The sequence below is a fragment of the Perognathus longimembris genome, chromosome 9, assembly GCF_023159225.1.
Source record: "Perognathus longimembris pacificus isolate PPM17 chromosome 9, ASM2315922v1, whole genome shotgun sequence".
NCBI classification, from domain to species: domain Eukaryota; kingdom Metazoa; phylum Chordata; class Mammalia; order Rodentia; family Heteromyidae; genus Perognathus; species Perognathus longimembris.
In genome coordinates, this window is record NC_063169.1 from 34,970,676 (window position 1) to 34,997,890 (window position 27,215).

Genomic DNA, 27,215 nt, shown 5'->3' on the forward strand with positions numbered 1-27,215 from the left:
GTTCTATTACATAATAATGAAAAGTGCTAGAAAAGTCAAAGATAGTAGCCTCGACCTTAAATATTGCCCTGTTCACTTGCTGTCTCATGTCAAGAGAAGGGAAGTAATAATGCCATGGCTGGAGATGTCTAAACACAAATGACTGTGAGCTCAGAGATGATGGATTCTGGGGGAGGGTTTGCTATTTGAATTCTCAAGCAACATATTCCTTTCTTTCCAAGAAGCAAGAATGGCCAACATGACATCCTCCCTGCTTCACAGAAGGGTCAGTACAGAGGGACAGAAGATATTTCCAGAAAAAAAAATGGCTCCTCCAGCTTTTCATGCAGAGCAAATGGGAGGAGCAGAAGTCTCCCTAAGTCCCACCATTGTAGAGCTATGAGAGGCATCACACAGGACTGGGGAGATGCAGCTGAAGAGTTATACTGTGCCTCCTCAGCCTTTCATGGATGAGCCAAGAAGCAAGAAACTTCCCAGTCTGAAAGCCAAAGTAAGGCAGGAATCACTGTGGTTGGAGATCCAAAGACAAACTAGCCCTAAATTAGGCAGACGGACAGAAAGAGAAAGAGCAGATTGTGTCAGGCCCAGACATGCCTTCCTTCTCTAAGCCATCCTCAAGTTTTTATCTATAAGGCATCAGCAGTATTGCTGCATTGGATTTATTTCCCTGTTATTCATTATGATTTAACTGACTACTTAGTAATGACTTACGGCTTGCTTGCATGCAGATTCCTTGTGTTTGGTGGAAGGCCCTGGTCTCAGGCCTCAATGAGGCCTCACTTCCTGTGTCTTGTGTAGCTAGGCCCCAAGCAGCAAGCAGTATGTGGGGAATAGAACACAAACGGCACGTGGTAAGTTAGGAAACAAGACAAAAGGGACAGAAATAGGCATTAGGAAGGCAAGGAAAGGTGGACTTCCCACTGGGTCCACAGGAAGACAAGCAAACATCACATGGGACAACACGGGAAATGCACTGATGGTCACCCAGGTAAGAAGGGTGAGAATGAGGAAACAAGGTACAAATTAGTAAGCAAGGTTTTAGATGGTTAATTTTTTTTAAGTGATATATAGAAACACAGAAATATCCAGGTACCAGTGGCTCATGCTTGTCATACTAACTACTCAGAAAGCTGAGATCTGAGGATGTGGTTCCAGGACAGCCCAGGCAGGAAAGTCTGTGACTCTTACTTTGAATAAACTACAAAACAAAAAATAAAGTGGAGCTGTGACTCAAATGATAGAGTGCTAGTCTTGAGCAAAAGGAGCTAAAGGACAGTGCCCAGGCCCTGAGTTCAAGCTGCAGGACTGGCATAAAGAAACAAAACAAACAAAAACCCACAGAAAGTATACATATTACCAACATACTATGTTTTCTAAATTTTGAAAACCTTACCAAGTTAAATGAATGGTTTTCTGTGTGGGTAAATGTTTGATCTTAGGTGGAGAAAAATTAGGCTTTCCTCTTCTGTCATCTGTTATGGAACTGTGGCTACAGAAAAGGCTTTTCCTAGGGAAGATAGGAGTACACCTTTTGTCTATCTAGACATTTGTGCAAACACAACCAAACTTGTTAGAACAGAGTGCACTTTGGAAGGTCAGCAAAAGCTGAGAGCCCCAGGACCAACCAGATAGGGCCAGAAGGGGAAAGATCAGGTCAGCAGCGAGTTTAAGAGGGAAAGAAAGTATCACAAGCAAGGTGTAGAGCAGGGAAATCCCAAACAGGGGCTGAGGACAGGGAGAGAAGGGTACCTAATGCCACCATTGTGCCCAAGGACAGGCTCTGATCTCCAGGAGGAGAACCCTGGCTCTCTTCTCACCCCTTTTGCCAGCCCCACCAGCCCCTTCACACTAACTGCTAAGCTTGTTCTGGAAGAGTCACGCGAAAGCAAAAGGTACAGAAATGGATCCTTAGGCACGAAAGGCACAGCCTGAAGCAGTAGCCTGGGAGGAGACACAGCGCATGTACGGAGGAGACAGGGGGGGCTTTGTGTGCCTCGAGCAAAGAGAAGCTGCCACCTCTCCAGCCCTCCACGCACTCACCTCCCGGCGACATGCAGGGGCTCCTTGTCCCCACCCTTCTCCTCACTGGGCTGGCACAGGTAAGTCTTTCTCATCTCTTTACCAAGACGTTAGCTGGTTTTAGTTCTTTGGGCCAAAACTTTAAAAAAAAAAAAAAAAAAAAAGGAAGATGAAGATGGCGGGGGGGATTGGAAATATTTCAGGAGAAATAGGAAGCCATTTTCCTCTTCAAATAAAGTTGTTTTGAGTTCACTTGCATTGTGAGAGAAATGGGAGACATTTCTCCCTTGCAGGTAAACCGGCAATGTGTTTGAACAGCCACAGACTTTGCTACATTTACACATATTTTAGCAGCTCAGTGCTGGCGCCCGCGGTGGAGTAAAAATAGTGTCCCTTCCTGTGGGTCTCAGCCAGGGGCCTCAACTTGCCAGTCGCTTGCACCATGTGCCTGGAGTCCCCTGTAAGTGGATTTGGGGAGTGATGTTTTTCAGTGAAGCTGCTTCTTGTTGGCAAGGCCGCCTTTGGAATGAGCCTGTGCACTTTTCCAACTTTTTGTCATTTTTGTCTTGGCACAATCCCGGTGTCACCCATTGAGAATACAAGATTGATCCACTGAGACTGACATGTTTCTTGAGTGACAGACCAAAAGAAGTTTAATATCAGCAATTCATTGCCTTCGAATTTTTTAATGAGAATATTACACTAGGGTGAGTTGTTCATTGATTTATTTATGTACATGGTGGAGGTGCTTGTTGTCACAGGAGACAGAACTGCTGAAATCTGTTGACTTAGAAAACATGGAGTGTCTGTGAGTTATGGTTGCATCAGACAGTGAGCAGGGGATGTCTCATAGAAAGCAAGGAGTTGAAAGTTTGAGTCTCTCTAGAGAGACGGAAGATTTCTAAGGGGTTATGCCCACAAGGTCAGTGGTCCTGGTCCTTTCCACTGACTCTGTGGGGATGTGCTTCCCTAGCAGCCTCGAGACAGGGCTGTCTCCTAGTCCATATTCTGAGAAAAGGCTGGCCATTGTTGGGGACTGTCAGCTGCTATAGAGTCTTTTTCTTTTCTTTCTATACATTCTTTTCCTTACTCCCTCCTTCTCTCCCTCCCTCCCTCCGCCTACTTCCCTCCTCTCCCTTCTCTTACCTCCATCCCTCCCTTTGCCTCCTTCCTTCCCTCCTTCCCTCCCTTCTTTTGGTGCTGGTTCTGGTGCTGGAACTCAGGGTCTGGGTTCTGTCCCTGAGTTTTTGTGCTCAAAGCTAGCACTCCACCCTTTGAGTCTCAGCTCCACTTCTGACTTTCTGGAAGTTCATTGGAGGTAAGTGTCTCATGGACTTTCCTGCCCGGCTGGCTTCAGACTGTGATCATCACATCTCAGTCTCTGCATTGTGGGTGCTCAGCTTGCTATAGATTCTTAAATATCAAATGTATTAACATAGAGAAATATGCACAGAAAAAAATTCCAAAAGTGTAGAAAGCTGTTATAGAAACAGAAATGTGGCTCAAAGGGTAGAGCAACAGATTTGAGCAGCAGAAAAAATAGCAAAAATATAAGGTTTTGAGGTCAAGCCTCAATACTGGCACCAAATAAAATAAAATCAAAGCAAAGAAAAACAAAATAAGCTGTTTTACTTAAGACAATTCACGGGCATGCAGGAAATGAGACTCTATCTTAAAAATAACTAGCACAGAAAAGGGCTGCAGGCACAGCTCGGTGGTAGAGCTATTTCCTGCCAAGTGCAAGGCCCTGGGTTCAAACCTGTACAAAGGGGCAACATTCAGGAAAAGTAGAGAGGAGAAACTTGATATGGAAATTCTAGTAACAGGGTATTGAAGGGAAGTTTGCTGAGGGCAGATGGACAAGAACAGGCAGGCTTTAGGTGCCATGCCCAGGAGTTTGGACTGTTTACTGGAGACATAGGGAACCACTGAGGGATTTAAGGGATTCTACAACCCTACAATCCCTCTAGCAGTGATGTGAGGCAAGAAAGGCATGTGAGGAGTCATTCTCATTCGTCTGGGGCGAAGACCCATGGACCTTATTACAGTCCTACTTCGTGGCAGTGACATGAGAAAGGAAGACTAGGACTGGGGCTAGAATAGAATAATAACAGTAGAATAAGCAGGGTTAGTCACTGAATGGCTGTGGGTTGAGGGGGAGAGAAATGATCCAGGTGATTGCTAGCTTTTGGATTCCAGACTTTGGAGATGCTGTCTGGGATGAAAGATTCTGAGATTTGAGCCTGATTTTTTCCCCATAGGGCTGCCCAGTAGGCAGCTAGTTAGGTGGTTGGTCTACAGTGAAGAAGTCCAGGTTAGAAATGTAGTCCAGGTTGCACAGGAAGGAACTGAAGACAAAGGGGCAGATGGGATTGTCAGGAGTTAGCATGTAGAGATGAACAACCTATTACAAAGCCTAAGTGGAAGTCAGAGTCGGCTTACCAAGTCTGCAGGATTCAGATTGCATGTTGGGACACTCAGCTGCGTGCTCAGCATCAATGCTGGTTTGCAGTGATCTCTGCACTGGGAAAAGAGGGCTAGGGCTGTGCGCTCAGGCTGTGGAACCTGCCTGATTTAGCTCTCTGTCCTACCTTGCTTGGTATATGACCTAAGAACAGGTTAAATAATCTGTAATGATCCAAGTGAGAAGAAAGGGTGTTTTGGGTCACAATGGTCACAGAGGAAATATTAACATCAGGGAAGGTATATTTGAAAGGTGTGACCAACAACATTTATGGACAGAATTAGGTATAATATGTGAGTCGATCATGATTTAACCCCAAGAGAAAAATGAAATAGGTATTCACTCAAATAGGGGAGCATATGGAAAACTAGATTGGAGGGGAAATTTGTAAGTTTGTTTTTGGTCATGTTAAATTTGCTTTGTCTAGTGGAGATGCTATTACTTTGAGATGGGTTTGTACTGTTTGCCCCAACTCCTCAGCCTCCTGAGTAGTTAGGATTCTAGGCATGGAACCTTTGTGCCTGGTTTAAGGTGGAGATCTTAAGCAGGCCATTTGGGTCTGAGTTCAGAAGAGAAGTCAATGGGAGAGAGGCAATACAATGAGGGAAGACATTCTGAAGTCTTAAAGGGTTCTAAGGTTTAGAGCTCAGGAAAATGAGAAGCAAGAAGCAAAGGTGACTGAGGAGGAGGGATGAGGAGGGAGGAATTGGAAAAAGTCATGTGCTGGAAGCTGAGTGAAGAATAGCTGAAAGACAAGAGTGGCCATGGCAAATGCTGACAGATAGAAGTCACATGGATCTAACTCTTTGGAGGAAATCTGTTCCGAGATGCATGACAAATCTGAGGAACTACTTCTAAAACCGCTTCTATTACCAAATGAAGGTCTGGGCACTGGACACTGGGCTGTCAGACACCCCTAGAGGAGGGCCAGGAGAAACGCCAGAAGTGTATCCACGTAAACAAGTTTGTCACTGGCCCTGCAAATGCCCTCATCAGAAGCCGAATTGCCCGCCTGGAGTGAGCTTGGTGAGGGACGGCTGTGGATGCTGCAAAATCTGTGCCAAGCAAACAGGGGACCTCTGCAATGAAGCTGATCTCTGCGACCCACACAAAGGGCTGTACTGTGACTACTCAGCAGACAGCCCTCGGTTCGAGACTGGAGTGTGTGCATGTAAGTGTCTTTCTTCTTCTGGATCTTTGGCAAAGCTAGAGTATAGACAGATTACCACCCCCCCCCATCCCCAACTCTATAATTGTTAACTTTGATGAACTTAGTTTGGCTCAATACAAGGTAGGCTAATTGGTGTGTACCAGTGAACTGGCTTCATTGTATTGGAACATCACATGAAGTTAGCAGATCCACAACTTTTTGCAATTCTCAGGAACTGGCTTTTAAATGATAGAAAAATAGGAGAGATTATGTCAATAGAACTGATTCTTAAAGTACCACACATGGCAGTTTTTGTTAATACTATCCATGGGTCTGAACTCAGCCTTTTTCTTTCATTAAACAATTATGTCACATAATTGGGATGGCAGGCACTTAATTGAGATGAGGTCTAACTTTTGCCCAGACTGATATTGGGCCACTCTCCTCCTGATCTCTCTTCCCTTATAGCTCCCTAGATAATAGACATGAGGTACTAGAACCTGGCTGATTTCTGGAGAAGTTTTGTAAAGGCAGTTCTGAAGGGTTCTAAGAAACAGAACTATTTTTTCATACAGGAGATAACTTTCTTCAGGTATATCACTGAAAGTCTAACAAATTTATGACTTTTTAAAAAAGCAATTTTGCTCCCCCCCACCCCCGCCTCATCCCATTTTAGACCTGATAGCTGTTGGATGTGAGATCAACAGAGTTCATTATCAGAATGGCCAAGTGTTTCAGCCTAACCCTCTGTTTCGCTGCTTGTGCGTGAGTGGGGTCATTGGATGCACGCCTCTGTTCATCCCCAAGCTGGTTGGCAGCCACTGCTCTGAAGCCAAAGTTGGAAAGAAGTCAAACTGTGTTCTGGGACCATCACAACGGCAGCTCCCAGCAAGCTACAAAACAATGCCAGGTGCTCATAAGGAGAACTGTTTCTCATGTGTGATTTCTGTGTTTTTCTTGTGTTTCTTTGGTGCATTACAGGGACTGAGTACTAGTGTTCGGATTGGAGATCAGAGAGGTGTTTGGTATCATCCTACTACTACTGAGTGTTGGCCTCAGGCAGCTACATTTTAAGGATCTGAAAAGAAGACTTCCTGTTTTAGGGTTTGTCAGTAAAAATGTTCCAGTGTTTCAAAGCTCTATTAGGTCAGAAAAAGTGGTATCTCTTGGCTTCTTCCCTACCTATTTTTAAGAAAATTGATCAAAGATTGTTCACGTTACCCTGGAAGTTTTTTTTATATCATTCTATTACAGCCATGAGCTTTGACCATCCAGGCCCCAAAATTGTCACAGGTAACTTTTCTATATAAGCAGAATTGGAGAGCTCTAAGTTTAAAAGCAAATTCGAAACAAATAAAAATATGTACAAGCAATTAAATAAAAATATGACAAATAAGTAGGAATATAACTATAAAAATTATTTGAAAACAATGGTTACCAATCTAACTCTAAATACATGTGTGCAGGCACTGCACACAGGCTTTCAAAAGTAGGTTACTCATGTGTGCAGTAAGAAATGAAATGATACTACTACTGGGAGACCTGATTATTTATGATATAAATGGCACTCTGGCCTGCTTAAAGTTAACATCTCATTTAAGTGCTACAGTATTCTGGGACAGGAGTATCTACAAACCCAGCAAATGAAGCTGAGTAGAGGAAGAACAACGTATCAGGGGCAATATTGTTGCTAGGTTCTTGTTCTTATCCAGAAATCAAGAATTTCTTTTAATGTGGAGCTTAGTGAAAATTATGTTGGTGTAGAATATTTGTGAATATTAAAAGCACCTTGAAGTTCACCTTTATTATGTGAATAGGCAATAAAAAAAACCAAACCATAGAAACTAATCATGAAAAGAAGACCAGCAGGGATTCGCTGTCAGTTAATTTGAAAAATATTTACCATGTTGAGTAAATTTGCCAATAAATATTTAGCCAGTGACATGACACTACAAATGCTTTAAAAATCTTTAAAATAGCCTGGTGCCAGTGGCTCATGCCTATAATCCTAGCTACTCAGGAGGCTGAGATCTGAAGATTGTGGTTTAAATTAGCCAGCCTGAGCAGGAAAGTCCATGAGACTCATCTCCAAGCAACCAGAAAAAGCCAGAAGTGGTACTGTGGCTAGCCTTGAGCAAAAGGAGCTCAAGGACAGAACCCAGGCCCAGAATTCAAGCCTAGGACCAGCAAACAAACAACAAAACAAAACAAAAACCTTCAAAACACTAAGACAAATAGTTCTTTTATTTTGGTGCTGGGAGTTGAACCCAGGCTTTGTACATGCCAAGCATGTGCTCTGTCACTGATGCTCACCCACATTCAGTGCCCAGCTTTTTCTGCATGAGACCTGACTCAAAATAAGGCTCTTCTTACAAACCAGATGTGAGTCTCCCTGCAGGCAACTACCTCAATGCAGTACTTTTCTCTTTGGGCCATGTTCAAGTTGGTTTCATCAATGGAGCTCCAGCGGTTTCAGTGGATTTACTTGGAGCTTGGTTGGGAGAGGTCTCATATGGTCATTCTTGGCAGTTAGTGCTCTGCTCTGAAAAATTTGAAAAGTCACAAAGTACTCTCTGGTATGTGATTTAGGCCTAGATACGTTTCAAAGAAAGTATTAACCTGTCCCTCCTCTGCTCAACTATGAAGTTGTACTTATGGCCCACACAGGAACTTGGCTTTCACAATTAGTTACTGCCACAAAACACACTTTAAGATGTATGTGATTGCAACTGTTGCTGAAATTTAGTTTTTGCTAGGTCAGTAGGAAGCAGGTGGTGATTATGCTTTTCTCAGTGCAAGCAAAAACCTAGCCCTTATTTTGCAAGTCTCTTGTAGTCTCCTTGACTTTTTTTTTTTTAAACAAATGTTATATTCCTGAACTATAGAGGTTTCAGTTTACCTGTCAGTGGGGGTACTAGTTACGTGATAATCTAATGTGCTGGGCTTCTAATCTGCTTCCTGAATTGAGTTCTTTAAACTATTACATACCTTCCCAAGTATCTTCCTATTTCTGCTTCCTGTCTTGCAGTTCTCCATGCAATCACAAGGCCTACTGTATTAACACTGAGAACAGTCATGCTATCATTTAATTCAAAGCAAGCACATACTTCAGTGTTTCACATTTTCTATTAAGATGCCAAATTCTTGTCTCACAGATTTCCCTGCCTGTCCTGGCTTTGAACTGCAATCCTCAGAATAGTCTTCTGAGATGCAAGAATTACAGGTGTGAGCCACTTGTGCCCAGCTTTTAAATTCTTTTTAAAGAAATAGTTTGGAGCAACAAAGCTAGAACTTTGCATTTAACTGTATGATCAATTCCCACCTCCACTTCCCAAACTCCATTTTAAGATGTACACTAACTTAAGGAGATGCTCTGAGACAATTAAATCAAATGACTTAGGGAATGAACAGAGCTGTGGATGAGTAGTGAATGAAGACAGAAGATAAATAACTCCTCCTACTCTGTATAACTGTCGGGAGATTTTGTTAAGCTCATGTTCATTCACCACTCATCCATAGTTCCATTCATTCCCTGAGTCATTCCATCAGTGATGTGAACTGGCCAGCCAATGGAAAGAAGAGTACTGTGGGTGTGGTAACACAGACTGTGACAAGGGCGATGAAAGAGATTTTGTATTCAGTGTCCCAGTATACACAAATTTGTTTAATGCCCTCTAATAGTACTTCAGCTGAGAATTTCTATGACTAGATTTTAAAAAGTAGATAAAACAGAGTCATGAATCATCTAACTTTGAAATATAATTTTTATACTTCATATTTAATGTATCATTTAAAAATATTTTAGATTTAATATATCATAGCCAACCCAGTTTCAAAGCCAGCCCAGGTAGGTAAGTCTGTCAGACATTTATCTCCAATTAACTATCCAGAAGGCAGTTGTGGAGATGTGGCCCAACTTGTAGAGCACAAGTCTTGAGAGGAAAAAAACCTAAACAGCATTCAATCCCGGATTTCAAGCCCCAGTACCAGCACAACATATATTTAATATTAAGACTACACTATTGTACCTGGTGTGTCAGTGTACACTTGAAACCCCAGTACTCAGGAGACTGAACTAGGAAGATTGAGATCTCATTCCAGACTGGCCTGAGTTGGTCTTGAGACCCTGTCTGAAAAGAAAAAAAAACAACAAAAATTCCCCCTCCTTCAACTATTCTGATGAATAGCCCTCAATCCCTAATCTGTTTATTTCAATGACTGTTAGCAATATCAAACATGCAGCAGACCACAAATAACACAGACATCAGTGAGAACATAAACTTAAGACTCAGGTTAGGTAAAGCAGAATGATATAAATAGTAAATTCACAGTTTCTCCAAGATAAAGAAACTGGGCTGTCAAACTTGTCTGAAAGGCAATTTAGAGTCAGAAAAACCAAATGGCCTAACCTGGAGAAACATAAACTGTCATTTGAAAATGAGAGCTTGTGAAAGGACTATGATATGTAATAATAATACAGTATTTTCCACTCCAGAAAAAAAAAAACAAACAAAAAACAAATGGCCATAAGCTTTCATTCACATTCTCTTATTCAGGTCTCTTAAATGATAGCCTAATGATTAAAAAATGACTTCTATGTTAAGTATGTGTATGTATGTATGCACGTATGTATACATATGTACTTTCTCCCATTTATTTTAGCTTACAGGAATCTCCCACTTATTTGGAAAAGAAAATGTCTTGTGCAAGCAACAAAATGGACTCCATGCTCTAGAACATGTGGGATGGGAATATCTAACAGGGTCACCAATGAAAACAGTAACTGTGAAATGAGAAAAGAGAAGAGACTATGCTATATTCAGCCTTGCAGCAGTAATATGTCAAAGACTGTAGAGGTAAAGTTTAGATTTAACTTAATTGTAATTCAGCATTAAAAGAAATATGTTTTGGAGGGACGTGATAGTGTTTGATTCTCATAAAAGTAAAACCACTTTGTTGTAACTCTTCATTCAATTATCTGGAAAGAAAGCAGAAACTAATCTAATTGCACATTGTGTAGAGAACTTTACCTAATAAAAGTAATGTTAATCTGCTGATTTTACATAGTCTAACAGCTTAATAATGTGGGTCTTGACCAGCCTGGTTTGTTGGGGTAAAACTCCAGGAATATTGTTCTTTAAAGAGAAGACCATTTTAAGATTCTAACCCTCCACACCTATATTTCTGTAGTAGTGAAATCAAAATAATGAATACAAACTCCTGGTTGCTATATCAGTTATGAAAACAGCCATTAAGATGATCAGAGCAAAGAAATTCTGGTGTTACAGACACCAACTTGGACATGATTCACATCATTCCCCAAATGATATGTGCTTAATAGATATTAAACTTACCAAAGGACTATGATAAAATATTTCTCCTAAGACTGTTTGGGGAGCTAGGACTAGAGCTGATCCCATTCTTTAAAGAGGCAAGACAACTGTCTCAAGGATTAATTTTTTAAAATACTTCTCATTCTCAAGGTATTGTCTTTCATATTAGAAGCTGAAAACCCAATTTTAAAGGGATTAAGATAGTTATTCATCTACTTAGCTACCCAAATCAGTTTAAATGATTAGGGGATTTGCTAAGTTTTAGGTAAATAAATATTTAGTAAGGCATACATTAAGTGAAAGAGAAAAATCCCACTTACATGGAACTGATTAAAGGACACAGAGCAAGAAATATGACAAAGCAAGAATACAGAGAACCTCTGGTGAAAATTTATAGGCAGAAAAGAGGGTGCTGGAAGTCACTACATAGGAACTATTATGAATGCTCCAGGTGGTCATTAAATCTGCACATCATGCTAGGAAAAGTTCTGCAGTCTACTGCATTAAATTTAAAGAACAGTTTTTGTTATTTTTTCAGATTCCCAAAGGGAAAACCTGTCAACCTACTTTCCAACTTGCCAAACCGGAAAAATTTGTCTTTTCTGGATGTTCAAGTACTGAGAGTTACAAACCCACATTTTGTGGAATGTGCCTGGATAAGAGATGCTGCATCCCAAATAAGTCTACGATGATTACCATTCAGTTTGACTGTCCAGATGACGGGTCACTGAAGTGGAAGATGCTGTGGATAACATCTTGTGTATGTCAGAGAAACTGCAGAGCACCTGGAGACATATTTTCAGAGCTCAAGATTCTATAAAATATGGGATAAAGTTAAGGTTAGTCAATTGTGTCATATAATCAAAAAACTAGAATGAGTAGAAAAGGGTGACAAATCTTTGAGTTGAAAATACTCAGAATATCCACCCATTCTCACATTACTGTATTGAGATATTAGAAGTTTCTTAGAAAAGTTCTACCAAAAATGCATAGAAAAAGTAGCTGGGTGACAGTGGCTCATACCTGTAAATCCTAGCTACTCAAGAGACTCAGATCTGAAGCCATCCCACACAGGAAAGTCTATGAGACTTTTATCTCCAATTAAAGACCAAAGAGCAGGAAATGGAGTACTATTCTTCAGCAAAAAAAGCAGAGACAGCACCCAGACCCCAAGTTCAAGTCCTAGGACTGGCCCATATGCACACACAAAAAGTTTATAAAAGAAAAACTTAAAAAAAAGTTAGTTCTAAAATATATCCTGTAATTAGGATTTAATGGTGGTAAAGTATACCATAGAAGATATTAGCTAAAATTTCTTCTGGGAAGGAGAGAATGAACTTCTGGATTACTCTCAATATCTTTGATCTAGAAGTTTTTGTCCCAAATAATAAACTAATTTCCAAGATAAAGACCAAGAACAGTATCATTGCTTTGCAAAGGAAAGAAACTTAAAAGAAATTGTTTCTAAAACTTATTTCCTTATGAGGTAAATGAACCTAATGTGTCTGAAATGTGATTCAAATGTTATTAAAGAGTCAGTCTAGAGAATATATTAACTGGAACAATTTCATGATAGAGATGGAAGAAGGTATTAAGGTTAGTAATATTCTGCTCATTTATATAAATGATGGCATTCAAAACAGTTGCAACAAGTGGCATTTAAAATGTTTTTAAACTGTTTATTACAAAACCAAGTGATTTGACAGGAAAGCTATTTAAAAATAATTTAGTATAAATACACAATGTTTACATTATGATACTTTTGAGTACAAAAGGGAAAAAAATCCCTGAAAAGTTAGTGGAATTATGTGGAAAATATATCACAATATAAGTTATAAATAAAAATATTATTTTAAATGTATTTTTAATCAAAGACAAAATTATCTGTGTATAAAAATCTAAATACAAGGCTCTCAATAAAGTAAACTGTTCAGGAACTCTATTCTCTTGATTTTTGACACAATATGGGGTGAAGGTGGTGGGACTCCACCCATTTCACACACAAGCATTATCAACAAATTCTGGTCAAACAGGAGGCCCTTTGAAGACAAAATGCTTCCTGATAAAATAAAAACCAACTGGGCATTCTGAGTCACAGACATGCAGCAGTAGTAAGGTGAGGAATACAGTGTGAGAGTAGGAAAAAGGAACAGCAGTATTTTTTTGGCTCTGTCACACAGCTACACTTAGCCGTGGTACATCCTGCACTGGCATGCTCCTTGTAGTGTCCAGTTGGTTGTACTCCTGTATGAGGGCTGACAAAGACGACACAGCCTCTAAGAAGCAGCTTTCCTCTATCCCTTCAACTTGTAGATAGTGATGGAGATGAGCCTGAAAATGAACCGACCGATAACATATCTCAGGAACTTTATAATGGGAAATTAGAACTTGAGTAAAATAAATATTCTATCCAAATCCTATAAACTCAGGCAACTTCCTATTTAAAGGTAGTGTAAGTCCCTCCTCTTCCGTTATTATCAGAATAGCAAATATGGTAGACAAGGTCAATCCTGGCTTGTTACGGTGTTACTACATCTTAGCCAAAACACAGTTATAGAAGTATGTGGTTACCTTTTTCTTGTATAGCCTCATGAACCTGTCTCTCAGCTCCATGAAGGTTGGTTTCACACATGTGTTATTTGCTAAAGCTAATAATGAATGTGAGTGGCCCACAGGAGGCACTGAACATAGGCTGGTCTTCCAGCCTTCTTGATTCCAGGAGACAAACTGCAGGGCAGGTTTTAATCTGAGACACAGAAATTTAAAGGTAAGAACTAAGGCACTGAAAATGTCTACCATAATATGGCATCCCACATTAGTTAAGGGACACTAGTGATGGTATCAGTCTAATTATCAACTAAGTTTATAATCTAAATGACCTATTTTACATCAGCACCATGTAACAATGTGATAGTGAACTAAGAGTCATTTAATAGTAACTTAAAGGTATTAAATTGGCTATGGAGGGGTTTAAAAACCTAGAAACATGTTACTTAAGACTGGAAATGAAAGGAAATAAAGACATAATTTTCTCTTTTTAATTCAAAAGAATAGTTTTTCTAAAAATAGTCTGCCAAATACCAAAATATACACATAAAAGGTATGTAAAAGCTGTAATTTTTTGGATATGTTCAGAAAATAAAATCATTTATATATCACTTAATATTCATAAATAACACTATACTATTATTTCTATTTTACACTTGAAAACAACAAGGCACAGAAAGGTTAAGTAGCTTGCCCAAGGTCACACTTTAGGAAGTGGCATTACTATATTTGAAGACAGGCTGTCTTACCTAACAAGTTCCATTGTCTTAAGTAGACATAAATCACTTTGAAAAAGAGAAATCAAACCTTTCAATATTTCGGCGAAGGTCTGAAATCTGTACATTTCCTCTAACCATGAGGGCACAGGCAAGGTAGAGACTGTGTCTGGGGTCTCCTCGAATTAACTGGTGATCTTTACTGAAAGCATCTGAAAACATCTGATCCAACCTAGAACAGGCAATAGTAAGATAAAAAGACACATTGATATGGCAGCCTTTGGAATGTCTACATGAGAGCAGAAACAAAACCAAACAAAATCAATCAAATCCCTAAATGGCATAAAGACTACAACACAGTTATTGGGCCCACTATTTCAAAGTTTTATAAACTTTTGGTGATACCGTATAATCCAAAACAAATCTATACCACAGATTCCTATGACTAGAAAAGTGCTGCTAGGGCCTGGTTACTCACACCTGTAATCCTAGCTCCTCAGGAGGCTGAGAGCTGTCTAAGCCAGCCTGGGCAGGAAAGTCTGTGAGACTCTTACCCCCAAAAGAGCTAAAAGTGGCTCAAGTGGTAGAGAGCTAGCCTTGAGCACAAAAGCTCAGGGACAGTGTTCAGGCCCTGAGTTCAAGCTCTAGGACCAAGAAACACAGAAACACACACACACACACACTCACAGAAAGAGAGTGAGAGAAAATATGATATATAAAATGTCTAAACTATAGTAATTAGTTTGCCATCAAAATACATTTGGGGTCCATGTTAAAAAGTTCTCACTCTTCTTAAAAATACTAATGTGCTGGGTGGATACAGTGACCAACACATCCTACATTGTGTATGCTGTTTCAGTATAACGATCAATAGGATCCAATAGAGAAACGAATCCTACCTATTAGTTGGTATAACTGGTTACTTGCTCCCAAGAGTATCACTAAAGCAGACAATTGTTATCGTGTTGAAACTTTATTAAAAAGAAATCTTTAGTTTTCACCTTCCTATTTGGCAGGACAATTTTCAACTGTGCAAGCAAGCTTATCATCATTGAATTATATTCTAAGAGCATCTTTTAAAATCATCTTGTTTTTTTTTTGTTAAACTGATGTTAACTTTATGCTCAAAACAGACACATAAAACTCCAGAAGCAGGTGTTTAGAACAATAGCTACCATACGAAAACCCATTGTTAGTTAAGAAGCACATGTGAAAAGTACTGTTCCATTTTTACAGATAAGAAAAAGATGAAAAGTCATTTGCTCTAAGTTTAATGCTATAAGATGTATACACACATATACACATGAAGAAATGGCAGTTCTCAATTCTATTTTATATATTTCTCACAAATAAAATGATTAATGACCAGTTAATATAAACTAAAAAAGATTTATTTTTGCTTTAAAATAGAACTTCATGTTCTTAAGACATTAGAATTCCTTTACATATTACCTTCGAGGAGGAATGTTGACATCTGCCAGTGTATACAGAGGGGTCAGGCTTGATGTAAGATAATGAAGTTGAGGAAAAGGAACTAAATTCATGCTGATTTCATTAAGGTCCATATTAAGGGACCCTTCAAACCTTGCAGAGCTAAGAGAATAAGACAAAAACAAAGAGAACGATATTAACTTTATACACTTTGAATTTAAGTTGATTTATTCAGCTGGCATTTTCTTTCATATAATATTTAGTGTGGAATATTATTTTTTTGTATTTCTGAAACACTATCATAAACAATTGTGTATAGTGATAATTAAAATGTAACATATGTTGAGAGACACAGGGTAAAAAAGGACAAACAACTACAAAAGCAATGCTTACAAAACTGTTTGGTGTAAGTGAACTGAACACCTCCGTGGCAGGGGGGGGGGGAGGGAAAGAGGGAGGAGGGGGGGGGGTATGAGGGACAAGGTAACAAACAGTACAAGAAATGTATCCAATGCCTAACGTATGAAACTGTAACCTCTCTGTACATCAGTTTGATAATAAAAATTTGAAAAAAAATGTAACATATGATAGCAATTCTTATTTCTGTATTTATGTAACCAGAAATCTACTAAACTTTCAAAATACAGATGTTTTCAACAGAGTTTATGTTGATTTAAACACAGGTCAATAATTATTCGATAATTGTAGAAACTTAATATTAAAATTAATAGTGCCCATGAAATACTCGAGACTCAAGTCACAGAAACCTTTTGGTTGAAAAAACATAGATTAGTTGGTTTAAAAGAAAGTCTACAGAAAAAAAAGCCAATTTAATTGTTTAGTCAAAATATACTACAAAACTGCTTACCATTGTACACTTATTAATTCCACAGAATTACAAAAATGCTGCTTTGTAGTCACAGGCATTAAAACTCTGATCTATTGCTCCAACAGATAAAAATATGAGACAAAATAACATATAAAGAAGCTCCTACAATTCAGAATAAAAAGTGGGTTAGGGTTTAACAAAGTGGTACAGAGTTTATCTAGTCTACCTGACACTCTGGGTTCAATACCTCGTACTAAAAAGAAAAAAAAAAATGCTACTATACAAAAATTTAAAACACCATCAAAAACAAAGTGATGTTTTTGCCTGCTGTTTTAACTGAAGAATTACCTTGTTAAATTGAGTAGCAAATTTGCTACAATGTTGTTCATTGCATCAAAGGGCTTCTTGTGTCTCTTTTTTAAAGCCTCAGCATTTGAAGTAATCAGACTCTTTGGCTTCACAATTGTACCCAGCTTTCCAGAACTCACCATGAGGTCAATTTTGCTAATGATGTCAAATAAAGACTTTTGAGAGAAAAATATTGGGAAAGAATCTTTTAAGAAGAGTGTACTTAGGGATATTTTCCTAGGAAGGACAGAAGAGAAAGAAAAACAATTTAAACTTATTTTTTTTAAGATGAAGACTAAAAAGTGAACAAAGTCTTTCACAAAAATATATAAGCATAATAGAGAATTAAATGCATATAAAATGTATCCCTAAGTACTAAGGTTATTCCTTACTTGATTGTCAATGGGCAACACACAGTCTGCATGCTCATTCAGTTCCTTCATTGCTAACATGCTATTATAAGGTGAGGTTATGACATCATCCTCATTCGAAGGATAAATGGAAGTCACAAATCTGTATACTTCTGGGAATTCATCTTTCAGCATCGTTAAAAGAGATGTGCCAAGTCCAGATCCTGTTCCTGAGGAATACAATTTCAAAAACCAAAGGATAAATGATTCAGAATATAATTGTGAAGAACTTGAAATGTTTTATTTGCAGATGTAATTTTCAACTTGCTCCCATGACTTATGATAATGAAATTTTAGATAAGGAAATGAGAAAGGCATGGGAGGTCAGGCTGAAAGTCCTGACTTCTCTAGGATGACTTTCTAGATTTCATTCTTTTCCAAATTTAATTCATTTGATGCTAAAAGATCTGACACAACAGTGAAAAAGCCTATGAAGATAATATGGAGTCTGAGTAATCTTCAAGTGTCTTGAAAAAAAATACGATCTTGAACAGCTTTGGAGTACTCTACACATAATTTTAATGATGAAATAAACCATGCCATTAAGTAATGTAAACAGTTAAAATTGTTAACAACTGAGAAAGTCTATCTCAAATTTATAAAATTTTCAAATATGAAATGTTAGTTAAAAGCAGAAACTAGGGATTTCATTAAAGATAACTTTCTGATTCATAACATTATGTTTATGCAAATTCAGAAACCTACAAGGGTTTATCTAGAATCCTCTAAGCTGGTGTGCTACCAAACCTAAAAGACTGAGGTTTTCTTAAATGAAGCAGTTCAAACTATCAATGTGTCACACATAGTTTCAGGGTGGGTATGCTCCTGTACTCATGCATGCTGCATTGTACTATAAAATGTATTTCTTACTATTCTGCTTAAAAAATAGAAAACCAATGCTCTAATCCATGCAAATAAATATTAAAAAGCTATGATGCGGGACTGGGCATGCATGGCTCAAGTAGTGGAGCTTGCCTACTAATTGCTAGGTCCTGAATTTAGTCCCTAGAATTGGCTGTGGTAATGATGGGAAGGGGAGCTAAATAATGAAAGTGAGGAAGACATTTCAGGTAATTCTTAATGATAAGAGTATACACTGTTGCTAATCATATTGAATTAGTGCAATACCATAGAAAGACATATTAATAACACCAATCAATATTTAAAACATGCATATTCTTTGATCCCAACTTCCTTTCTAGGAATATTGCCTATTATAGTGGCACAAATGAAATATGTATGTACTAGATACTCCGTGACAGCAGTTAGTAATAACTAAACAGTATATATATATATATATATATACATACATACATATATATGTGATATATATCACACTATTTAATTCAGTGAGAGCTGAGATGGAAACATTTGACAAAAACATGCAATTACAGAATAATATATATGGCCTCATTTATGTGAAAATATACTCACATACTTTCACAGACGCAGAAAATATATGGAAGGAGATGTTATGAACAACCAAGAAGTTGGGTACTAGTGACTCATGCTTATAATCCTAACTACTCAGGAAGCATGAGCTGGAGGATCAGGTTTGATGGTAGTCTGAGCAGAAGTCTCAAAGATCTCCAAAATAACTAGCAAAAATAGACTGGAAGCACTGCTGAAACGGGAGAGCACCTGCCAAGTGAGAGTTTGAGGCCCTATACTAGCAAAACAAACAAAAGCAAAAATAAAACAAGCCTGTAACCTGATTACCTGTAAGGAAATGCAATAGATATGATAAGTTTACTTATTTCCCCACTTTCAGTGAATTATGACTAAAGTATATTTTTCTGAGCTACTGGAAAAGTTTTTTCGTTGTATATTAAATTGTCTTCTGCAAACATACTAAAATGTGCAGGCTAATTATTACTAGTAAGATGATAATTTGCTTCCTAGTTAATAGATTATGATGTTTTACACAGCAATTATAACTAATTTAAAAATGCTATGACAGTGAGTAAAAAAGGTTTGTCTTAAAACTTATGAAAATCTTTTTTTTTTGGGGGGGGGTAGGACACAGGTTTAAACTGAGGATCTCTCAACCATACTGCAAATCATTTTTGCTTTGGGTTATTTTCAGGTAAGGTCCATACTTTTGCACAGTTGCTTTTTGGCCAACTCTGGGCTTACTGCATAGCTAGCAGGCATGCACAACCATGCCTATTTGTTGAGCTGGGTCTTGTTAACTTTTTGCCTAGGCTGTTCTCAAATCATAATCTTTCCAAACTCTGACTCCCAGGTGATGGGGCTAAAATTTAAAACCTTAAAATCCAGGTTGGAGAAAATAAGTGTGGCAATTTCTTTAAGTCTTGTTATACCTATCTTAAAATCAGCAAATTTTATTGCTTTTATTTCACAGAACAAGGGAGAATATACTTCGGTTTTGAGTTACAGCTTCTATGTGGAAAATAGTGCTTTTCATACATTTCTACTCCAGTCAGTTAATTACCATGTAAGAAATGACTAAAGGAGAAATTTCTTTTACTCTTTTCTGCTCTTGTGGAGAAGAGAAAGGCTGGAAGGTGGTTAAAGAAAGGTACTGAGTGGGCTGGGAATATGGCCTAGTGGCCAAAGTGCTTGCCTCGTATATAAGCAGCACTGGGTTCGATTCCTCAGCACCACACATATAGAAAAAGCCAGAAGTGGCACTGTGGCTCAAGTGGCAGAGTGCTAGCCTTGAGCAAAAAGGAGCCAGGTACAGTGCTTTGGCCCTGAGTTCAAGCCCCAGGACTTAAAAAAAAAAAAAAAAAAGGTATTGAGACTTGACAAGCATCCTAGAACATGCTAATGTGCATATGTAGGGACAGAACAAGCAAGCTCTGAAGAGACAGTAAACATTCCTCAAAAGCTTGCACATATAGGAATGGGGCTGAAAATTTCATAAAGAAAAATTAAGGAAGAAGAAATAAAATTTCCAACAGTTTTCTTGAAACTTAAATAAGGACTTGAATTAAGAAAAAAAAGGCAATAGTGCCTCAGATTTACCAAATTTTTTTAAGATAAAAAGTTATCGTGTGCAAACATTAAATCATAGACATAGATTGTAAGCAGGTATGGAAACATATGTGTGCAGAATGAACTCCTACTTGCATTTTAACACCGCCATTAGCAAATGAGCAAGTGCCTTTACCTCCTCCCATGGAGTGTATTATAAAGAAACACTGCAAGCAATCACAGTGCTCGGCCGACTTCCTGAGTTTTTCTAGAATCTGTTCTTTGTAAAGACTGCCAAACACTTTGTGACCAACAGCCCTGAAAAACAGAATATAAATTAAAACACGTTTTCACTTATTGAGTCAATTATTTCTGCCCTAAATAAAATTAAGAAAAAAGATGAACAAGTACAGTCAGTAATTGGGCTAAGTAAAATCTGTACTTATTTCATGTCATCCAATCAGATATACTATAGGTACTAGATAGACCTGAATTGTGCTGATACAAAACCCATTAGTAACAGGTATTAAACTGTTGTTTTCTACTTTTAGCTCATCTTTTCAGTTCATGGTTTATTCTTGTTTCCATGTAAACTCTGAACTGCAGTGAATTTGTATATTAAAAAAAAAAACAGGATAAGGTAATTTATCAAGACAAGGAAATAAAAAAGAATAAAGTAAACTAGTCTCATTTCAAATAGGAAAGTATGGCCCATTTCACTAGATGAAATGGCAGATGTTACACAACTGATATTCATGAGATTCTGTGCAAGGTTTTTGGGTTGCTCAAATTTGCAACTATTAATTATAATTTATGTGGTAACATGAATTATAAAATAATGATTCTTCCCATTATATGAAGTTAGGTAGAACTCACAAGTTCCAAAAAGCATAATAAATAGTTAAAATAATAAATATGAGATTGCAAATCACAAGCTACAAAAACTGTTTCACCATGAATACTTAAATGATCCCTGTGGGAGTTTTCTTGGTTGTTAATGAGAAGAGATTATTATATATGGAAAAGCCCAAACAGCCTCAGGCTTAGCTTGAAAGACAGGACACAGGTCTTATTTTATCAATTCTATTACATCTAACTAATTTGGAGGATTTGAGAAAGTCAAATAATATTTTAAAAAGTTCAAGTACTGACATCATTTACTGTTCTATAAGAATTTACAAAGTTAGCAAATCAAAATTTTGTGATTCATCTTTTTTTCCAAAATATTAGAACTAGGAGTGAGAATAAACACAGGTGCTTCCAAGCACTGAGAAATGCTCACTTATTAAGGAAACTAGGCCTGTCAAGCTAGGGCTGCATGTGTGGCACATCCTGCTTTTGTTAACAGGATCTATGAGAATAAGAAAAGAATGTTCCATTTTTTCAATGATATTCAATAGTTATATTCAGGAAATTCTCCTCACCAATTATTTCCTGAGCCAGAAATATCAGTAATAAGCTGTTTGCTATCAAATACATCTCTCAACGGTCCCTGAAGAATTTCATTCACGACCCCTTCTTCCATGTCAATCAAGACAGCCTGGAGAAACAAAATTGATGTATGTACTTTCTTTTAGAATGCTTTCTCTGTAAATGAAAAAAAAATTTTTTTTTTGATACAGGGACTTGCAAATAGCCTAAGCTGGCCTCAGATTCACGATCTTCTTGCCACAGCTTCCTGAGCATTGGATTACAGGCATCTGCTATCAAAAGAATTTATGAACTGTAGGTGTGCTGTTCTTTAAAATTAATCAAAATCTTTATATAGAATCTGTTCTAAGAATTAAAAATTTCACTCCAATCTAAAGGTGAAATCCAATTAAAAATGGATTCTAAACTCTTGTATCCTACTCTAAGTTTGCGTGTGTATGTGTGTAAGTGCACATGAATGTGCGTGTGGGGGAAGAGTAAGAACCCAGTAATAAGAATCTCTAACAAAGGCGTAGAAATCTAGAAAACAAGATAAAGTTCTCAATAAATGTAGATAGTACGAATGCATTTTCTTACTATAAACATTATGCTATTTTTTTCATGAATATAGCAAAAAACTGCCCACTTAAAAGTCAATTTATGGGGTTGGGGATATGGCCTAGTGGCAAGAGTGCTTGCCTCGTATACATGAAGCCCTGGGTTCGATTCCCCAGCACCACATATATAGAAAACGGCCAGAAGTGGCACTGTGGCTCAAGTGGCAGAGTGCTAGCCTTGAGCAAAAGGAAGCCAGGGACAGTGCTCAGGCCCTGAGTCCAAGGCCCAGGACTGGCCAAAAAAACACAAAAACACGTCAATTTATTATTATGTGCAAAAACAGGGCACTAGATAGATGACACGTATGACAACTGGTTCCTTTCTTCCAAGTAACTCACAACCTAATTCATTACCACAACTTCCTTGACATGGGGGATTAATTTATATTACCAAGAGACAAATACCATTAACTATGGAAAGATAGCAGAGTATGTGGCCTTCTCCCCCATTTCTTTGTACTTTACCTTCCATATTCTCCACTACAAGGGTTGGGGTAGTAGTAGCTCAATGGTAGGATACATATTTAACATATGTGAGGCCTAAGTGTGATGTCTTTGGGGTCAATCCGTAGCACCCCCTAGAAGCCCCCTTTCTCTCCCCCAATGAACAAAACATCACTAGATTTATGGGTATGGTGGCACACATTTGTACATCAGCACTAACACATTTGAGAGACTGTGTCATTCAGCAAGATTATGTAATAAATAAAGCTAAAATGGTTGGGCATTGGTGGCTTACACCTGTAATCCCAGGTGGCTGAGATCTAAGGATTGTGATTCAAAGCCAAACTGGGCAGAGCAGACCGTGAGACTCTTATCCCTGATTAACCAGCAAAAAGCTGGTAGTGGAACTGTGTCTCAAGCGGTAGAGTGCTAGCCTTAAACAAAAAAGTTCAGGGAAAATGCCCATGTGTTGGGTTCAAGCCCTCTTCATCAGTACAAACACAAAAAAGAAAGTGGGGGGGGGGCGGAAAGAAGAAAGAACCTCAGTGTATACTGTAAATTGAGAATGAGCGTCACGGAGAAATGCCTATTTTATGGGCTTTAGTTCTGACCACAAAACATGAAGCAATTACTATAAGTTACTGTCCTAAATATCTTATATGTGGGGGAACCACTTCACACAACTTTGTTTGTATAGTTTTCTGGCAGGGCCTAAAAACACATGAGGATCCAGAAGCCCTAAACATGAAATGACTGACTGTGATTACACAGCTGGCAAATGGTAACTCAAATCCAAATAGCCTAGCAGCAGAATTTTAACCACTAAACTCTATGTCTGACTGTTCAAATGAAAGGGAAACAATCGAATTTTGATATTTCAGAATACTGTGTAAGATGGAGTTATAATTTATACATATATAAATGCTGTTGAATTAATTTGTATAATTAGCTATGCTACTTTACTATATAATTATAGCAGTAACTCACAAAAATGTATGTTATGTTTTCCTTATATACTGTTACTATATATGTAAACATATGTATATTACATACTACATACATAAACATATTTACATAGTTGTATGTTTGCATATATAGAACTGTATAGTTATAAAATAGCAATTTTAGTGATCTTGCAGAATATTTCTGACAGCATACAATACTTACCTTAAAGCTATCTTCAACATCTAACCATAAGAGGGACTTAACAAGATGTATTACTAGAGGCTGTGTAAGATCATGAGGCTGGGTGCTGGTTGCTTATGCCTATAATTCTAGCTACTCAGGAGACTGAGATCTGAGGATCATGGTTCAAAGATAGCTTAGGCAGGATAGTTCCTGAGAAATTTATTTTCAATTAAGTACCAGAAAACAGGAAGTGGGGCTGTGGCCCAAAGTGGTAGAGTTAGCCTTTAGCAAAAGAGCCCAGGGACAGCACCCAGATCACAAGTTCAAGCTCCATGAATAACCAAAAATAAATAAATAAATAAATAAAAAGATTATAAAAGAAAAAAAATTAGAGATTCTGTGTGGAAAACTAAATGTTACCCTTGTCTATCTGACAAGGCTTATGCCCCTCCTGATGTAAGTTTTGCCAGAGTCATCATTTAATCAGTATTAAAACCTTAACACAGTGTACAATGTTTCCAATTCTGTTTTAGTCACATCAAGTCCTTGGTTTATTTTTCCTTTACAAGTTAATTATATTTTGAGAGTGTTTTCTGCATTTCTTATTTAGGTATCTGAGGTCTGGAGTCACAACTGTTTTTTGTATTTTCTTCTAGACCCATACAGTAACAACCTTCTGGCTTCTTCATAAGTGTAACATAGGATTCACATTTCACATAAAATTCTGAGTATTGGCTTGTTAGCCTAAGATTACTGGACCCAGTGGAGAAATCATGCACCAACTTGTCTTGTGAAGCTTAGACTCATCAGTGATTCTAGCCACATAAAATACCAATAGCTCCTGAGGAGAAAAATCTATACCAATTGATTATTTCCTAAAACTGTTTCCTTCACCTCTCATCCTGAAATGGTGGTAGAAAAAGGTTCTAATCAAGAGTAGTCTAGGAAATGACATTCTCTTTTTCTCTAAAATTTGGATTGGGATGCTAGCTCTTGCCAATGTAAGAATCCAAACATATGTATCTTACTCGTGCTTTTAAAGAACGTATTTTTCCCCAGGATATACTGCCACCATCACCAACCACTCTGAAAGATAAAATGAGAAAAGGTCATTAAGATCTACTACAAATCTCTTAACATTCAGCGTGTAAATGTTAACTTATATTTATATATCAAGGGTGGTTATAGGTTAGATGTGGTAGGTCATTCTTAACTTCTTCCTTGTCTGTGACTTAAAAGCTGATTCATACTTAGGCTGACCATACAATCTGACTTTAGCCAATGAGATGAAAGGGAAGCAGGATTTTCTCATAAAAAGGACCAGATACACAATTGATGTTAACCTTCTTCCTTTTTCCTGCCTTAAGTATGATGTAGATATGATTCCTGGAGACGTTGTTTTATAATCATGAGACAATAAATATGAGTACAAATAGTCAATGTACTAAGGTTAGATAAATTACATACAGTACCTAGGTCCTTGAGAGACTTTTCTAATACCAAATCATCTGATTTCCAGATTCCTGGATAAGGACACCTTAATTATTAAAGCCACCTTTAATGAGGTTTACAAACACACATCAACTGTTACACCAGTTATACACCATTGAATGTCTGTGACTGTTCTTTCCTTGAGATCTTATCCTGAATCTTACCTTCAAAATAAGTTAAGTGCTTATGGTACACATATACTGAAACAGTAAAGCTGTGGCTCAATTGGTAGTGTCAGCCTTGAAAGAAAAAGCGAATGGATAACACCTAGGCTTTCAGTTCAAGCCTTAGTATGAACACACACATACAAAGTAATCTTTATTGTAAGCAGTTACACAACAGCTTTTCTCCTTTTTAGGACATCCTAGACACACAACAAGTACTTTGATGGGAGAAAAGTAACTTATCAAGAGCTAGCCATTACTAGATGCAATCACATGATATCTCAGGGAAAAGTTCAGCTTTCCTTTAGTAAAACTTATCAAGGTTAAAGAAACTACTTTAGGGCTGGGAGGTAGCTCGGTGGCAAAGTGCTTGCCTAGCAAGTACAGCATCCTGGGTTTGATCCCCAGTACCAAAAAAAACACACACACTAAAGAGTTCTTTTAATAAAATCTGAAAAAGGACTTCGTTCTGCTACAATGATATAATGTAAAATATTTTCAATGAGAAAAACAAAAAAGCTAGACATCTTCATGGCTCCAACTGTAATCTTTTGAAGAATTCTCTTCAATCTGAGGACAAGAAAAGAAAGGGTGATTGTATTTTATGATAGATTTTAACCCCATCTTACCTGGTATCTACATTCCTAAAGAAGCTGCTTATGGCCTCATCATAAATGCCTTTCTAAAAAGAAAGAAAAATAAATCATATAAATTTTGATTCTTTTCCAAAGTTTCCTACTGTTCAGTTCTAACAATTCCACAATACTGGAATGGCAAATATGTCTATAACAAAAAGCAAGTTATCAGAACACTGCTTAGAATGAAGTCTTGATTGTTCTCTCCAGAAAAGAGTAAGCACCATGAGCCCTACAGATTAAGTTAGGAAGGGTGATGAAGAAAAGATTTCCTCAAGGATTGTACAACAAGTGTAATTGGTTTTCTCTGGATTCTAGTGACCATAAAAAAATGACTGCTTAAATTAAGGAACAGAATGATTATAGCTTGTTAGGTACTTTATAAAAGTATTCTCACACACTCCACCTCTGTGGTTTTCACAAGAACACTAATAAGATGACCACTGAGAATTAGGCAAACTGTTCTCTGTCTCTGTCACCGTCTTTGTCTCTGTGTCGGTCTTCGGACTTGAACTCTGGCTCTCAACACTGTTCGCGGGCTTTTCTGTTCAAGACTGAAGCTGTACCACTTGAGCCACAGCTCCAACTCTGGCCTTTTTGGTAGTCAACTGGAGATCAGGGTCTCACGCACTTTCCTGCTGGCTTCGAACCGTGATCCTCCATCTCAGCCTCCTGAGGGTTGGGATCACAGGCGTGGAGCACCAGTGCCCAGAGCCTCTGACGTTTTCTACTGAGAAGATCCCACACAAAGCATATCGGCCAGACCAAGGCCTAGCTGGGGCCTCTTTGGCTCCCAGGGCGGTCACCGGGGCGATGGGTGCGGGGCGACCTACCTGATTGACAGAGGCGTGCTCCCTCAGTGCCAGGTCCCAAAAGCAGCAGCCAATCTGGTTTCCGCATTGGCCGACTGAGACCAGGGAAGAGAGAGAGAATCTGACATTAGATACGAAACAAGACAACTGAGATCTACGGCCCGCCGCAATCGCGTCCCTGAGCCCCGGGGACAGAGCTCACCCTGGACGACCACTGACTGGGTCATCCCTCCAGACTACCAGTACTGGGTAGCACAAAGGGGGAAGCCGTAAGTCACGCTGCTGCCGTAAGTCGCTGCCGTCGCGAAGCACTTCTAGAGGCCCAGG

General features: G+C 38.3%; 2 protein-coding genes across 2 annotated transcripts; one reads left to right on the forward strand and one right to left on the reverse strand.

The window, feature by feature from the left end:
* Positions 1-1,960: 1,960 nt before the first annotated feature.
* On the forward strand, positions 1,961-12,088 carry Ccn6 (cellular communication network factor 6). The gene is made up of 6 exons (XM_048354535.1): positions 1,961-2,099; positions 4,281-4,333; positions 5,366-5,654; positions 6,310-6,543; positions 10,296-10,489; positions 11,505-12,088. The coding sequence occupies exons 1-6, from the start codon at positions 1,961-1,963 to the stop codon at positions 11,784-11,786; spliced, it is 1,191 nt and encodes a 396-aa protein (XP_048210492.1). The 3' UTR covers positions 11,787-12,088.
* Positions 12,089-12,253: 165 nt separating this feature from the next.
* On the reverse strand, positions 12,254-27,204 carry Tube1 (tubulin epsilon 1). Its single transcript, XM_048353936.1, has 12 exons — positions 27,091-27,204; positions 26,910-26,983; positions 26,071-26,123; positions 24,815-24,872; positions 21,612-21,727; positions 20,384-20,505; positions 17,230-17,417; positions 16,838-17,013; positions 15,682-15,822; positions 14,321-14,461; positions 13,538-13,712; positions 12,254-13,297 (listed from the first exon to the last, which is right to left on the reverse strand). The coding sequence occupies exons 1-12, from the start codon at positions 27,113-27,115 to the stop codon at positions 13,139-13,141; spliced, it is 1,428 nt and encodes a 475-aa protein (XP_048209893.1). The 5' UTR covers positions 27,116-27,204; the 3' UTR covers positions 12,254-13,138.
* Between the last annotated feature and the right edge of the window lie 11 nt (positions 27,205-27,215).

Excerpts from the sequence above, each read along its gene's own strand:
- Tube1 (XM_048353936.1), bottom strand. The coding sequence starts at position 27,115 with ATGACCCAGTCAGTGGTCGTCCAGG. Across the intron at positions 20,506-21,611 it reads TCTGGCTCAGGAAATAATTG|GGCTGTTGGTCACAAAGTGT; the intron begins GTGAGGAGAATT and ends TCTGTTTTTCAG. Across the intron at positions 13,298-13,537 it reads TGAGGCTATACAAGAAAAAG|GCTCATCTCCATCACTATCT; the intron begins GTAACCACATAC and ends GTTCATTTTCAG.
- Ccn6 (XM_048354535.1), top strand. The coding sequence starts at position 1,961 with ATGTACGGAGGAGACAGGGGGGGCTTTGTGTGCCTCGAGCAAAGAGAA. Across the intron at positions 2,100-4,280 it reads TCCTCACTGGGCTGGCACAG|GGCTGCCCAGTAGGCAGCTA; the intron begins GTAAGTCTTTCT and ends TTTTCCCCATAG. Across the intron at positions 4,334-5,365 it reads TCTACAGTGAAGAAGTCCAG|GTCTGGGCACTGGACACTGG; the intron begins GTTAGAAATGTA and ends TACCAAATGAAG.